The sequence below is a fragment of the Engraulis encrasicolus genome, chromosome 18 (assembly GCF_034702125.1).
Source record: "Engraulis encrasicolus isolate BLACKSEA-1 chromosome 18, IST_EnEncr_1.0, whole genome shotgun sequence".
Lineage (NCBI taxonomy): Eukaryota > Metazoa > Chordata > Actinopteri > Clupeiformes > Engraulidae > Engraulis > Engraulis encrasicolus.
Window position 1 is genome coordinate 38,864,961 of NC_085874.1, and position 16,004 is coordinate 38,880,964.

General features: G+C 44.3%; 1 protein-coding gene across 2 annotated transcripts in view; it reads right to left on the bottom strand.

The window, feature by feature from the left end:
• Window positions 1-337: 337 nt before the first annotated feature.
• The window catches only part of slc24a4b (solute carrier family 24 member 4b), a 96,016-nt gene continuing 80,349 nt past the window's right edge, over window positions 338-16,004 (bottom strand). For both annotated transcript variants that reach the window (XM_063223591.1, XM_063223590.1), the window contains exons 11-17: window positions 15,223-15,392; window positions 13,520-13,667; window positions 11,111-11,277; window positions 8,341-8,455; window positions 6,481-6,593; window positions 5,489-5,554; window positions 338-2,977 (exon numbers count right to left, since the gene is read on the bottom strand). In XM_063223591.1, coding sequence (XP_063079661.1) covers window positions 2,825-2,977; window positions 5,489-5,554; window positions 6,481-6,593; window positions 8,341-8,455; window positions 11,111-11,277; window positions 13,520-13,667; window positions 15,223-15,392 — 932 coding nt within the window. In that variant the 3' untranslated portion in view covers window positions 338-2,824. The remainder of the gene's footprint in view (window positions 2,978-5,488; window positions 5,555-6,480; window positions 6,594-8,340; window positions 8,456-11,110; window positions 11,278-13,519; window positions 13,668-15,222; window positions 15,393-16,004) is intronic.

Consider the following 16,004-nt stretch of genomic DNA (forward strand, 5'->3'; position numbering starts at 1 on the left):
GGGTCGTTTTGGCCATGGCATGGGGTCGTTTGGGCCATGGCATGGGGGTTGTTTGAAGGAAGGGGATGGAGCTCCACTCCTTTCCCAACCCAATGTTGCACTGGCATACTCCCTCATCTTGAAGGGACATGGATGGGAATGGGGTAGGTTTGGCAATATGGTTTGGCAATGGGATTTGGGGTTTGGGGTTTGGTGGCGGGAGGCGTTGATTGGGGGACAGGTAGAGTACAAGGATGAGAATCGATCTTCTAAGTCGCTCTGGCATATTCTCGTTACCCACCAAATAAGCTCACACACACACTCTTGCACGCACACACAGTACAGGGGGAAGCACTGATTGAAAGAGAGGACTTGCTTTGCTTTCATTTTTTTAAAGTGCAAATATCTACATGTAAATTTCCACAAGAAGAGAACATCACTAGACACACCGACCCCTTTAAAAGGAGAAGGGAGTTTGAAGCTCATGTAATTCCCTGATTTCCAAAAAAACAACTTGAAAAAAGATAACAAAAAAAATAAAAACAAAGAAAAGACAGACAAAACAGGTAAACAAAAACAGCCCAAACTTGAGATTTTTGCGTTGACCTTTGACCCATGAAAGAGGTCATGAGTTCAAGCAGCTCGCTATAGCGTTTGAGAACACCAGCTCTCTAAACAAACAGCCATTAAACAAATCAGCGACACAAAAACAACAGAAGGACAAATAATAAATTAAAAAATAAATAATTACAACTACAACTCGATACAACCCTTTGGAGTCCAGTGGTCACAGTCCGAGAAAAGTCGCGCCAGGACAACAGAGATCTGAGCTGCCGTTCTCCTCCCCTCCAAGACGTAGTATCCAAAAATCACCACTAGGGGATTCCATCTCCGTCCTGACAAGCAGATGACAGGTGCTGTCCAGCCGGCAAGAGATGACTCATTAAATCTCTCAGGGAAAATTATGGAGAAAAAAAGAGAAAAAACTTTGGCCTGTCCAATAGAATCGCTGCTATTTGATGACACACTCCCTTTCATCTGACTGACAACTGATGATCCCAATGGCATTGGTCCAAACACTCCGATTCCTCCCTCCTCCATAGTCTTTTCTTTCCCCCCTCCCATGAACCATGTGTCTTTTATTGGTGTGGCAAACAACAGCAAAATAAAATTAAAAAAGCAATACCAAAGAATAGGACATATGTACGATATGTAAAGATGTTCAAATTGTGCAGTGCTTATACACGTGATGTCCATGGGCCTTTCACGTCAGACATAGCCTGGGGCCCACACCACATCAAAAACAAAGCTTTCTGATGAGACAGAGGGGGTAAAAAGACCACAAACCAGTGAAATGAAAAAAAAGTAATCAGGATTCATCCAAAAAACGAGGGCACATGCTGCCTTTCATTTTTATTACTTGATTGTTTTGGCAGGAGAGATGACCCAGGTCAAGTGAGGTCAGGTGAAGGTCAAAAAGGTCATAAGGAGAGACAGACGCAGGGGAGCAGGAGGAGGTGGAGGAGGAGGATGAAGAGAAGAGAAGGAGGGGGAGGTGCAGGAGGAGGAAGAAGAGAAGGAGCAGGAGGAGGAGGAGGGTGGGAGGAGGAGGGTGATGAAGAGGATGATAATGAAGAGAAGGAGCAGGACAAGGAAGAGGAGAGCTGAGGAGGAAGAAGGAGGACGACGAGGAAGAGGAGAGCTGAGGAGGAAGAGGAGAGCTGACGAGGAAGAAGGAGGAGGACGAGGAAGAGGAGAGCTGACGAGGAGAATGCCCTCCTCTCAGGGAGGGAAACAGATCCTTCCCAGGAGGGAGGCGAGGTCAGAGGTCGGAGGTCAGAGGAGAGCATAGGTAGCAGTAGTCAGGAGAGGAGGGCAATAATCAAACAAAATAATAAACAATGATAAACAATCGATGAACAAAAACAAGATGGCACTGAGAACTTTCCAGCCCCGCCTCCATCCATCCATCCATCCATCACAACTATGAAGATGCCAAACACGAGAAGTGACGAGACCGAAGGACAGGAACCAGAGAGACAAATTCTCTCTCTCTCTCTCTCTGCAAATGAAACAAGAGCTGAGGAACATAATTGACCCAGTCCACTGACCCGCCCATGAAACTGCATTGTTTTCCCCACTGAATGCTCCACCCGTGGTCACGCGGTGCCAATCACTGCCAGTCATTAGGCATATTAATTAGCCACTACATACAGCGGGTGGGGCAACCCGCTGGGGGAAAACAAGCAATTTCATGGGCGGGCCCAGAGTTGCCGACTGGGTCTATAAGGGGAAAAAGGATAGAAATGGATAAGGGCAATTAATGTGAGGAAAAAAGACAAGATCAGAGGATCAATAATGGGGAAAACCAAGGAGGAATTTGGAGGACGTTGAAAGAGCATATGGAGGAACAAAAAAAAAAAAAAAACAGTTAGTGACCAATGACATGTTGAGACCGCTAAGGTCAGTTTCCTCTTTTTGGTGATGGCCAGACATAATGGCGACATGTTTGAGACACATCTCTAAATATCCAAGGCATACTGTATGTGTGGATGACGGAGGAGAGGACCTTGAACGAGACCAGTAGAGGAGGAGAAGGAGGAGGAGAGGAGTCGGAGTCAGAAACGATGACTTGACGTGACGTGACAGGTTGATAGTAGAGGAAAGGAGAAGACAAGTAGGAGATGTGTCGTGACAAGTTGATTGATGGTTGATGGGGGTGGGGGTGGGGGGGCATTGAACGAGACAGTAGAGGGACAGAAGTAGCCTAGGAGACGGGACCGATGAGACGACGCGACGTGAGAGGTCGTTTGACGAGCCGCCGCCGCAGCCCTTGACGGGTCGACTACAGCTCGTCTCGGCACATGGGCAGGTTGACGAAGGTGAAGACGTTGTACTCGATCATGATGGAGAAGCAGAGGAACACCGCATACAGCAGCAGCACGTAGATGCCCAGCTTCAGGTCCAGCTTCCAGTTGTTCACGTGGATGCCCAGGATCTGTGGTGAGCCAAAAGGGGGGGGGGGGGGGGAGAACTGGTGAGCCCTCAAACCTCATCAAGACAAAAAGGGGGGAGAGAATTGGTGAGCCCTCAGACCTCAACAGATGTTTGGAAACATTTATGCACAGGATCTGTGGCAAGGCAAATAAAACGAGAAGGGAAAATGGTTGCCCATTCAAATCTCAACTCAAGAGGTGCTAGAAGAGAAGAGAAGAGAAGAGAAGAGAAGAGAAGAGAAGAGAAGAGAAGAGAAGAGAAGAGAAGAGAAGAGAAGAGAAGAGAAGAGAAGAGAAGAGAAGAGAAGAGTTGAGCTCTACAATCTTAAAGAGGTGTTTGGGATGAACAAAAACCAACAGGTCCCAGGCACTCAAGAGAATTCAAAAGGAGGGGGGAGTATGTTTTAAAAGCTTTTATCAAATGTGGCTAATTATAATTTAAGTGCCAAAATGTTTCGACCCCATTTGTTTGGGATAATTCATGGCCACAGCATTTTAAATTATGAAAAGTATAATTATTTCCTGGCTGGAATGGCTAGACCATGACCAAGGTTGAGGGTTAACATTCACTTTAATGTTGATTTCAATTAACTGTGAAGTGTAGTTGTGGGTAACGCGAGGCTAGGCTACTTCACAAAAGAAAAGGGTATATTTCCTAATTGTATACTACTCAACAGTACCACCCCGCCCAAGAAAACCCTACCATAAACCCCACCATACTATACCATAAACCCTACCATACTATACCATAAACCCCTACCATTCTATACCATAAACCCTACCATACTATTCAATGAACCCTACCTGTACCATGCTATACCATAAACCCCCACCATAAACTCTACCATACTATAACCATAACCCCCACTATACTATACCATAAATCCTACCATACTATACCTTCAACCCTACCATACTATACCATAAACCCTAACGTACTATACCTTCAACCCTACCATACTATACCATAAATCCTACCATACTATAACATTAACCCTTCCATACTATACCATAGGGCTGTCCACAAATAATCGACTAACCGTTGGTCGACCAAAAAAAATTCTAGTCGACCGAATCCCATTGGTCGATTGGTCGCAGCGGAGAAAAAAAACAAAAAAACTGCGTCTCGTCAAAGTGCTTTCAGGACTCTTAACTTGAAGGGCGTGACAAAGGAAGACGTGTTGTTGATTTGTTTGACAAGGATGGAAGTTATTTTGACCATGTCTGGAAGGAGCTCTAAAACATGGGATTATTTTTTGAAAAGGATACAGATTACTGCTTGTCAGCCAATGGTCACTAACGTCGGGCGAGAAGAACCACGCGAATTCGAATGACAGGTGCGTTTAATTATGTAAGTTCACCACCACGGCAGATGCTGCTCTCCTCTCCCTCCCTCTCTCATACACACGCACCCATACACTATCCGGCACCGTTTGCTACAATACCTCACTCGACTCGTTGATTCCATTGGTTGACAAAACTCCAGGGAGCCGCCTGCATCGGTCTCGTCTCGCATAATTATCCATTTATTGCAGACGGTGTAAAAAGTGTGAAGTCGTGTCGGCGCATATTCTGAAGCTCCAAAATGCTATGTTGCAACGTCATGGTGCTAAGTCGCACTTTGTTAGCTTCCATACCACTTTGCTGTACAATTTTACTCCGTGCTGGTCAACATCTAAGAACCACCACCAGATATCAACATATTTTGGGGTGTGTGTGTACGTTAAGTCATTCATCGACAAACTTATCAGAATTCTGTTTGCTGCCCTGAACGGCAAGAACTCTTGTCAGACTCCAGTCCAGCGATAGCTAAACAAAACCAGCGTGGGTCATTTAAAGGGGGAAACGCTGCGCATCATTTAAACCATAAACAGACACTAAGTGCTTGATGGACATTCCAGTGAACAACTATACAGTAATGCTGCAACAAATGTCGAAATAGATGAAAAGGTATGACTGTCAACGAAGGGATATTGATTCTGCCCTCCAGTTGGGCTACTGCTTTCAGGCAGCGAGCGGAATCTCTACCATAAGCAGTTTGTTTCCGTCACCGAATATTAATTTTAAATTTGTTTTTTATTTGTGTTTTACAGGCTAAAACTATGGGAATTCGAACGTCGAATATTCATTAGGCCTAGTAGGACTATCTGGGTCAAAATGGGATGTGTAAAAAAAAAAAAAAAAAAAATTATTATTTTTATTTATTTTTTTTGGGGGGGGGGCAGATTAAGTGATTAGTCGGAGTAAATGACGACCTTTGGTCGACCAACAAAATCCTTGGTCGTGGACAGCCCTACTATACCATAAACCCCACCATATACCCTACCAGCTGATCGTAACTGCCACACCTCTTCAGTCAGATATTAGAGCTATTTCATGAATCACCTGTTGCAGTGTTAGCAGCACAGGCAGAGGGAAGATCTGGCGGGGCTTTGTCTTTCATAATCCAGTTTGTGCACCCCTGATTGTTTACAATCATCGGCATGAAATTGTATTGGTATAGGCAGACTTACCGTTAATGCCACAGAGCCCAGTAGCAGCACCACCGAGAAGATTAGCCCTCGACTGTTAATCTGGACCTACAAAGCATACAAAACATACGCAGGCATGCATGCACGCACGCGCATACACACACACGCACACACATAAGACAAAATGGAGGTTAACCATTGTTTCTCCATAGTTTGAAAAAGCTAATTCCACTTCAAACTCCTGCAATCCAAGATTAAAAACTAGTTATTGCTGCTTGAAAGGTTGAGTATGTAATTTTTTAAGTTGTTTACTTCCCGGATTCATGCTGCCCATTCACAAATGTTACCTTTTTAAATGAGTGTTTTCCAACATCATCTATTCCTACCAGTAAGTATTAATTATGGCTGGCTGGGAAAAAACGTGCATAAAAAAGTGGATATTCTCCATGTGCGCCATTTTGAATTTCCAGTATTAAACACTTCAGCGGCAAAACTAACTGTACTTTGGTCAGAACAGCAACTATTAGTTTAAATACAAAGATCAAATTCTGGAATGGACAGTACAACAGAAATAGACAGCATACTGTAGTTGCAATGCCTACTCTAGCCACAATCTTGCATACTCTAGCCAAGTTTAAAAACATGTTAGTTTTAACTACAACTACAGGGGTTGGACAAAATAATGGAAACCATTTTGCATCCACAGCCATTTTGCATTTGTCATTTTACATCCACAGTTAATCCTGTTGGATGTGGTTCATCCTTCTTGGTGGTATGCAGACATAACCTTGGATACATCACAAAAACTTGCTGTCTCGATCAAGGATGCAACAGTTACATGCACACCAAAACTGTGCTCTTATCCTGCTAATTGAATCTTCACACTTCACCTTATTGGTGCAATGTGCAATTATTGAAGATTAGACAACAGGCTGATCCACTTGAGCCATGAAACTTCACACTTTAAAATGACAGGTGTTTCCATTATTTTGTCCAACCCCTGTACATTAATTAACAAGGAGATTGTTGCTTACCACTGAGCCATAGTCCACTGCCATGGTCTGCAGAGCCCAGGGGAGACCCAGGCCAACCAAAATGTCAAACACGTTACTGCCAATGGTGTTGGACACGGCCATGTCTCCAAGACCTAGAGAAAACAAAGCAGACAAAACTCGCTGATGCGGCCCCTTTACAATGTAAATGGTGTAGAGAACATGAATTATTTTCTAGAATTTTTTAAAGATGGTTTAGGCTGGTAAAAGGTAGGTAAAAGCACTGAAGTATGAACTACACGGACAGTATACTTCTATTGCATTCCATTCAATCGTTTTGAAGCATCTGCGATTAATCTGCGAGGATTCTTCCACCCTAAATTTCCGCATTCGTACCTTAGCAGCACAAAGAACAAGTGCTGATAGGACGACGGTTGTGTTTGACTGACAGTTAGAGTTCTTTCGATTGACAATCAACAAAATCAACTAACAATGCTCATTGGTCATTTAAACAACTTTAATCTCAGCTCTTTTAAATAATCAATTTTAGCTCTCTAAAATAAACAGTCAGCCCGAACAAAATAGTTGGCTTGTTTGAAATTAATGGGACACTACCATTTGCAAGAAATAGAGTACACAGGGAAAGAACTGGTAAGGAGATGCATAGAGATGAATGGGAAATGGTTAGCCTGATAAACCAGACTAAATGTGGATGTCTAATTTAGTCTGGCCTCGATGCATAATACATCCGAAGATTGTTGATGAGAACAACCTTCCCTCAAAACCCTGCCCGCTTTGATTCAAAACACATCTTTGCGTTGTAATTGGTTTGCCAGATTCATGGCATTCTGGCTTCATTGAATCATTATGCGAGGCCAGACCCACCCGTAGACAAAACATTTTGCCGTCCAGCGGGTGGCGCTGGTTCACCAGGCTAGGAAATGGTGATTTTTATCTCGGTTTCCGGGTCTAGTCTCACCCTCCGCTGTTGCTTCACTCACAGCGTCCCCTCTACTCAGTGTCAATGGGTAAAAGGCAACATTCTGAAACTAAATCTCAGTGACTGAAAACGGTGATACAGATGTCTTGACAAAAGAGGAGTTATTTATCTACGTTGGACACAATCATCTTGAAAGGGGAAAATACCTCAGCACATCAATGAGGTGCTGAGTGAAATTCACTGGAAAACAAATGCTCACATTCGCCATCAAAACTTTTAAACAAATCCATCTGGATGTCTACAAAAACCTAGGAACAGGCGCCACATATCAACATGTCAAATCTCTGTGACTGGAACGGGAGGATCAAACAGACATCTTCGCATCTCTCGAGATGATATTTGACTTTGAAGACGAGTATAAGATCAACAGTCATACTGTAAACTCGACCCCTTGATCTCACACCAAAATGAATTTGGCGTTGACATCTTGCCAAGCCTTTGACACGTTTCACTTTAATTTGGACAAAATTGATTGACTGATGGGCAACCACTCTCAAAATCAATGATTTTAAACAAGACTTAAAATATTTGATTAAAGGTCAATGTATTTCCCTTCGATAAAATTCCTCAGGTATTTTGTTTTAAGATGTACCAACCAATAGCAATGGTGTCGAAGAAAGTATCCATGTCCACCATGAAGTGAACAAAAAAAACAAATGCAGAGGTTTCAGACTGTGAGAAGTGAAGCGGGCCAACCGGTAGGGCACTCGTCTGCCATGCAGCCGACCCGGGTTCGATTCCCTGACCGGGTCATTTGCCGACCCCTTCCCGTCTCTCTCCCCATTAGCTTCCTGTCCACCTCTCACACTGTCCTATCATCAATAAAGTCATAAAAGACCAAGAGAGAGAGAAGTAAGCGATGTGAAAGAGCCTGACTGATGATTGGCATGCACATACAGTACCTTGCCGTGCCACGATGAGACTAGCGATGCAGTCGGGTACACTGGTGCCAGCAGCCAGGAAAGTGATGCCCATGATGACATCAGGAATGCCCAGGGTGTAGCCAATAATCGTTACCTGCAATCAGATTAAAGACACAGTCAGGGCTCCAACTTCACTCCAGCCATCCAGCAAAACGTTGGTAGAATTTCAGTTTGACTGGTAGAAAAGACCAACTTACCAGCCAAAATGGCTAGCAGATGTTTATCTTACTAGAAAAACACACTCAAAAGTGGCAAGTGATGACATCACTGACGGATGAATAATCCACTAGGCCTGTAACGATATTGGATCGAACCGAGAAATCGTGATACTAAAGAGTACCGATACTGTATCGTAATGTAAGGAGGCAGTACCCTGATACGCCCTTTCAAAGTTTTCTTATCCTTCAGTCCAGAAAATAACCAAATGATACATTGTAATAGTGCTTCCAAGCTTCAAATCAGATACATTTCAGAAATCATAGGGTGTATCGAACTGTAGGTCAAAAATCGTGAAACGAACTGAATCGTGAGTTGAGTGTATGGTTACAGCCCTACAATCCACTTAAAGTGAGACTGTTCCATTTTTGGAAATAAGCTTATTTTACACCTCCCTTTGAGTTAAATGATTGGGTTTTACCTTTCTCCTCTACCGTTCTCTGGGTATGGCAGTGTAAATTTTACCTCCAAGCTAGCAGTTAACATTGAGTTTTATCAGACCAGCTGGCGGCTAACTGGTCTCATAGGACTCAATGTTAACTGCTAGCTTGGAGGTAAAATTTGCACTGCCATACCCAGAGAACGGTTGAAATTATAGGAGAGCAGTAAAACCATATTATTTAACTCAAGGCGAGGTGTAAAATAAGGTAATTTCCAAAAATGGGACAGTATCACTTTAAATGACAGCTCAGGACTGCCTTTTGCCCTCGCTATGAAACATAAACCGCACACAGAGCCTCCAGAGGATTTCATACCATGTTTAACAAGCCTACTTCCTTTGAAGAAAACTAAACTAAACCATTGACAGATTGAATAGCTTTTCTTTTGATGTGTCAGTGTATCCATCACACAATTCGTGGGTACATGTGTGCCAGGGAATACTCAAGAGGCCTGTGAAATTCTTTTCTCTACAATGGTAGTGTTGAGCTTGGTTGCATCAGGTTGGAGGAGAGAAAGGAATACACGTACTGTATGTCAAAGAAGCTGGGAAAAAACACTCTTGTAATTGTCAGTAAAGAAAAGCCCTGTATTTCAACCCTGTTTGAAATGAGGGGTCCCATAACAGCAACCACAGGGTGAAATGTGAAATTTTGACACATTGACTGCCATTTTGGCTGAAGAGCCAGCAATCCAGACCATGCTTGACATCACAGCACATTTTATGATAGAGCTATGGACACATATTATGGCTTGTTTGAAAGACGTTGCATCAGAGGATGCATAAAGTTTATTTTTAGATGCATAGCAAAATCGCACATTAAGGTTGGTTGGAGTTTTGTAATATAGAAGACAGAAGCGGTGAAAGCGGATTTGTTCAGTTTTCAGCATCCAATGTGTTGACCAGTAGGCCTGGGCGGTACACCGTTAAAAAATGTGATAATGGTTTTCACCTGCACAAGGTTCACTTTTTGATGAGAGAAGGTTTTTTAAAAAGATTTTATCCCAAAAAAGTCATTAAAATAGAAATGGACATTAATTAAAATTCAGGATCTCATTTTGAAATTTAATTTCAGCCTTTTCTTCAGATCGCACTCAATTTTTCTTCTTTCTTGTGGTTTTATTTTATTTTAACTTTGCAGGGACTGACATGACAGACGTTTCGGCTGCACAGATCTTCAGTGTCACCTGGTGACACTGAAGAAGGCTCTGTGCAGCCGAAACGTCTGTCATGTCAGTCCCTGCAAAGTTAAAATAAAATAAAACCACAAGAAAGAAGAAAAATTGAGTGCGATCCATTCCCTACTACTAGATTACTTCAGAGACGCACCAACAAGACGGAAGAGCGCGGTGTGTGGAAGATAGCCTTTTCTTCAGAGACATTGAGATGTAGGGGAAAATCGGCGCTTATGAAAAAAAATGTGCAGAGAACCGTGATATTAATTTTCATCAAGAAAACCGTGATACACATTTTTTTCCAGAACCGCCCACCCCTATTATATTGACCAGACAAACGGACAACATCCAGATAGATACAAATATGAGAAAATTGAGATGCAATGCAGGGGAGAAAAGTATCCCACCATGGCTTGGCATAGGCACAGTGTCTTCCTCAGCCCTTCATTATTTTGCTCTTCCCTCCTCTGTTTTTTCTCCTATTCTCTACCTGTTGAGGAACACTTGTTCAGACTTATCTCCTTCTCTGCCTTTCTTCTCTCTGTCTCTCTATTGCTCTATCAATCTCTCCATCGAATGTATCCATCTCTCCATCTATCTGTCCTTCTCCCTCCCTCTCTGCCTTTCCTCTCGGTCTCTCTCTCTCTCCATTTATATGTCCTCCTACCCATCATTCTCTCCCTCCGTCTCTCTCTCTCTATCCATCTCTCCCTCCCTCCATCTCTCTCTCTCTCTCTCCATCATATCAAGTGATTAGTGAGTACTTGGTGTCGCGTGTGTCTGACACTCACCTGACACTCACCTACTCACTCGCTCGCTCACTCACTCACTCACTCACTCACTCACTCACTCACTCACTCAACCATGAAGTAGTGAGCACTTGGTGTCGCGTGTGTCTAACTATCGCTCACTCACTCACCATCCAGACCATGAAGTAGGAGAAGACGGCGATCCAGACAGTGGAGAGGATGAAGGAGAGCATGAAGTACTTCTCCCAGCGCGGCTTGCCACTGTTGGGGATGGTGAAGAAGAGCAGCAGGAGCAGAGGCCACGAGATCAACCACTTCAGCTTGTTCATCACACCACCTGCATGCATGCATGGACACAGGCACGCACGCGCACACACATGTTCGCACACGCACAGACACAGGCACGCACAGACACAGACACGCACACACACACATATTCGCACATGCACAGACACAGGCACGCACGCACACACATATTCGCACACGCACAGACACAGGCACGCACACACACGTGCACACACACACACACACACACACACACACAGGTATTATTACATTGGCACATTTGGAGATAGTGTAGAAATAATTCTAATCTGTAGAAAACACTTTGCTTTATATTCACTTTTATATTGTTTCTTTAAATGCTGTTTCACACTGTCTGTTCCCTTTGTATTACACTCAGTTCCCTGCTGAAATCATCTAGGTCAAGAAAAATGTGATTAGGATGCAACATTTGTATGTTGCCTCGGACAACAACAATGGGATCCATCCATCCCTGTCTTTTCATTAAAAACGAAAAAGAGAGAGGGAGAGTTCTGAACGCCAAAAGAGCAAGTTCTCTGCATCTCGGATCGCTCTCTCCTTTCGCGAAAGCCATTATTACTTTGATCAAACTTGTCGTGGTCTCATTGTCTAATTAATTCGTTTTAATTAATTTTCCCTAACAGATAGTGAGGAACAGCAGCAAGAAAAGAGGCCACCAGATCAACCACTTCAGCTTGTTCATCACACCACTTGCATGCATGGACAGCAGTACAGCAGTCCATATAGTTCCATGTAGTTTACTGATCACGCTCTCTCAGGCAGAGAAGCGAGCACGGAAAAAAAAATGTAGTTGGGCAAGCACCCTAATGAATGAAGAAAGTGAAGAAAAACTCAGCCCTCCCCACTGAATATTTACAAGAACTGGACACAAAGCGTGGGGTGGGGCGGGTTAAGCCCTCTGGCTGCCACACATAACGGATTATTTAGTTATTAGACAATGTGATATGTTCATCAGGTCAGAAGCAGAATCAAATGTACTGTACAAACAGCCTGATAAACCAGCCTAAATGTGAGACTGGATGTGTAATTTAGTCTGGCCCCGATGAACGATACATCTGAAGATTGTTGATGAGAACAACCTGTTGTTTTTCAACCCGTGCCTGTGCCTATAGGCCGGGGCTCTAACCAATCAGTGATCTTTCTCGTTGATGTGCTTTCCCAACGTTGCGAGCTTCGTCGTCACTCCCTCAAAACCCTGCCCGCTTTGATTCAAAACAAATTCCTGCGTTGTGATTGGTTTTGCCAGACTCAGGGCACAGTGTTCAAAATGTTCGACGATGGGAGGCTAAACGACCACTCGCAGCCGAAAAATTTCGGCGTCCAGCGGGTGGCGCTGGTTTGCTAGGCTACTGTACAAAGCGATGCGACAGGCATAGCTTCAGGGAGAGAAAATATAAAAAAATACACCTGTACCGAAAGAAAAACTTTGGACTTAATTTTCCAGAGATTCTTGAATGCATGTAACATACTTGTAATAAAAAATGGGCAATTGCAAAATGTTGAATATTCTTTTAAGAGGGCTGTTATTCTTTCATCTGCATAACCCCATAGCATGCTAAACACTGCCATGCAGGGGTGGAGCTATAGGAGGGGCGAGCAGGGCATTTGCCCCTGGGCCCAGGGCCCAGCTGTATTGGTGGTGGGGGTCCTATTATGCCTTTTACTGTCTGTACGGGGGGCCCAATCAGTGTTTTGCCCAGGGGCTCCAGGCACAATTGTTCCGCCTCTGCTGCCGTGTATTCCTCTCTACTTTTATTTGAGCCCATTCTTCTCTCCCCCTCCCCGAAAAAAACCCCACGTACGTCACTACCCCATGTACTTAATCCCCTCCCCCTCCCCCTCCCCCCTCCTCAATTTCAGCCCATTGTCCTGCATTTCACCTTCTCCCTCACATCAGTCAATAAACTCCAAAGGCTGCTTCCCCTTTATATTAACCCCATCCCCTAGTCTACACCCTAAATATGCTTTCATCCTTCGCTCCTACCAATTACCCTGCACACCCTCTCCCCAGTGGCAGAACAATTGCACACAGGGCCCCAGGGCAAAACACTGATGGGGCCCCTCAAACAGCTTAGTCATGGTCACAATAGGGGCCCCATCAATACAGGAGGGCCCTGGGCCCAGGAGCAAATGCCCCGCTGCCCCTGCTTGCCCCCCCCCCCCTATAGCTCCACCCCTGCCTCTCCCCCTCCTCCTCCCTGTCCTCTTCTTCACCCCCTTCTCTTCTTCTCTTCTCTCTGCCCCTTGTCACTCACGCGGCACGCTAAACGGTGAGGTCATCTCGCTCTCCTCCTCCTCCTCGCTGGGCTTGTCCTCCGGCACGTTGCCGTTCTCCATCTCAGCCTTGCCCTCCACCACCATCACAGAGTCCACACCGTTGGCCGCCTGCATCAACTTCTGGCGCTGGAGGGAGAGAGGGAGGGTAGGAGTGGGGGAGAGTAGGAGAGAGAGAGAGAGAGAGAGAGAGAGAGAGAGAGAGAGAAAGAGAAAGAGAAAGAGAAAGAGAGAGAGAGAGAGAGAGAGAGAAAGAGAAAGAGAAAGAGAGAGAGAGAGGGAGAGGGAGAGGGAGACAGAGGGACAGACAGAGAGAACAGAAACCATGTTAAACAGAAACAGGCTAAGCTTGATGTGCAAAGAGCTGATTAGTAAATCCACTAGCCAAAACACAGACATTACATAAAACATTGTATTAACCAAGACATGAAAAAACAGCAAAATAACAAATGATTAAATACAATACAGTGTTATCACCGCTGTTTTGGCTAAGCCTTACGGTACATACAACTACTGTATGCACCATCTGGTGTTTTGCAGGTCATTCACAGGGTAGACATTTGGTCAGATGAAAGCCTCCATAAGGTTAACGTCAGCTTTTATATTACTGTACATTAGGCAGACATTTTCAGCTAAAGCGACGTGCAATCGAGGACATAATCAGAGCTCAGCTTACATCACATGCAGGTACAAAGTACGCACATTGGAAATATACAGAACAATAAGTAAAGATTCCATGCCGGGGTTTTTTTGTTAAGTACATTAGCCTGAGTACATCATACTACATGACATTACAATACATTACATTTGGCAGATGCTTTATAATCAAAGCGACTTAAAATCGAGGACATTATCATAGTCAACATCACTAGCAGATACAGAGTGCACAGGAAACATACAGAACAATAAGTGCAGATGCTAAGTAGGGTTAGTTTTAGTAGAGTCCACACACATACAAGTACACATCACGCCATAGACTCTGGCCCAGAACTGGGGCAGCTCAAGCATTAAAGGATCACTCCTGCCCATTTCAATGTGCTGTTGTATTGCTCATGCTACCCTTGACTTGTCAGTACCCGGTGACGCCGCAGTTTTTGGCTCAGCCCTTTCCGAGATGTCAGCTATTCTAATGGGGGCAACTATTGTTTAATTTTTTTTTCTTAATGAACATAGGCCTACTCCCAATATTTTCCCAAAAGGTATCGTGTTTGCCAGCTGTCTGCTGATGTTGCATAACCTTTTGAGTGTTTTTGGGAATAAATAAAAATGTTTTTTTGAAATGTAAACAAAAGTTGCCCCCATTAGAATAGCTCATATCTTGGAAAGGGCTGAGCCAAAAAATGCGGCGTCACCGGGTACTGAGAAGTCAAGCATGAGCAATACAACAGCACATTGAAATTGGCAGGAGTGCTCCTTTAAACATTACTACCTGTCTTAGAGATGCCCCAGGTCTGGGTCAGAGTCTATGGCATTAGTGCAGTCAATGGTCATGAAGAGTCTTTCTATTCTATTCTCTATTCTATTCTGGGGTGCATTTCTCTCGAAAGCGTAGTTGCTAACTACAGTAGCTACTTTGTTGATTACAATGCAATTTCCCACTGGCAACTATCTAAGTTGCTAACTGCTAACAACTATTCAACAATTCACCCCTGTTCTGAATTCTAGTCTCTGAGTTTCCCCATACCTCAGTGATAATGAGGCGACTGGCCATGCGGAGCCGTGTCTTTGGGCCGAAATGGTTGGTGACCATGATGCGCAGGCCGGCCTCCGGGAAGCGGTAATTGGGGGGGCTGGCGTTGATGATCTCATCCACCATCACCACGGAGCCGCGGGTGTACGGCTTGGTGGGCTTCACTGGGGGGGGGGTTTAGGGGCAGGTAGCACAGATGGTCACAATATGCAAGTGGCAGCCATACACATATTCACACACGCACGCACACACGCACACACACACACACACACAACTTCCAACTGGAGCCCTACTGCATACAGACATGCCTACAGTTAACAATTCTCCACTCACTCATAGCAATCAGACAAAAAAAAGTTCAGGGTTAAAGCAATAAAATCAAAATTAATGTCACTTTTCCTCAACACACGCATACACGCACACACGCACGCATGCTTGTTTGCTATGAGCGAGAAAAGTCTGTTTTACGGAAAGTGTGTGAAGTACAACCAATGTCAATACTCAATACCCGTCATGTGTTGTCAACACAACATGTCTATGCTAATGTGCAGAAACACTGTGTTACATACACACACACACACACGTGTATCACCCCCCCCCACACACACACACACACACACACGCACATACATACATACACCCCTCTTCCTCAAATGAACACTCTTGTCCTCTCCCTCACACACACACACGCACACAAACACAAAACACACACACACACACGCACACATAAACGTTGCCACACACCCACAAGCATGCAAATACAGCAAGAGGTAAAA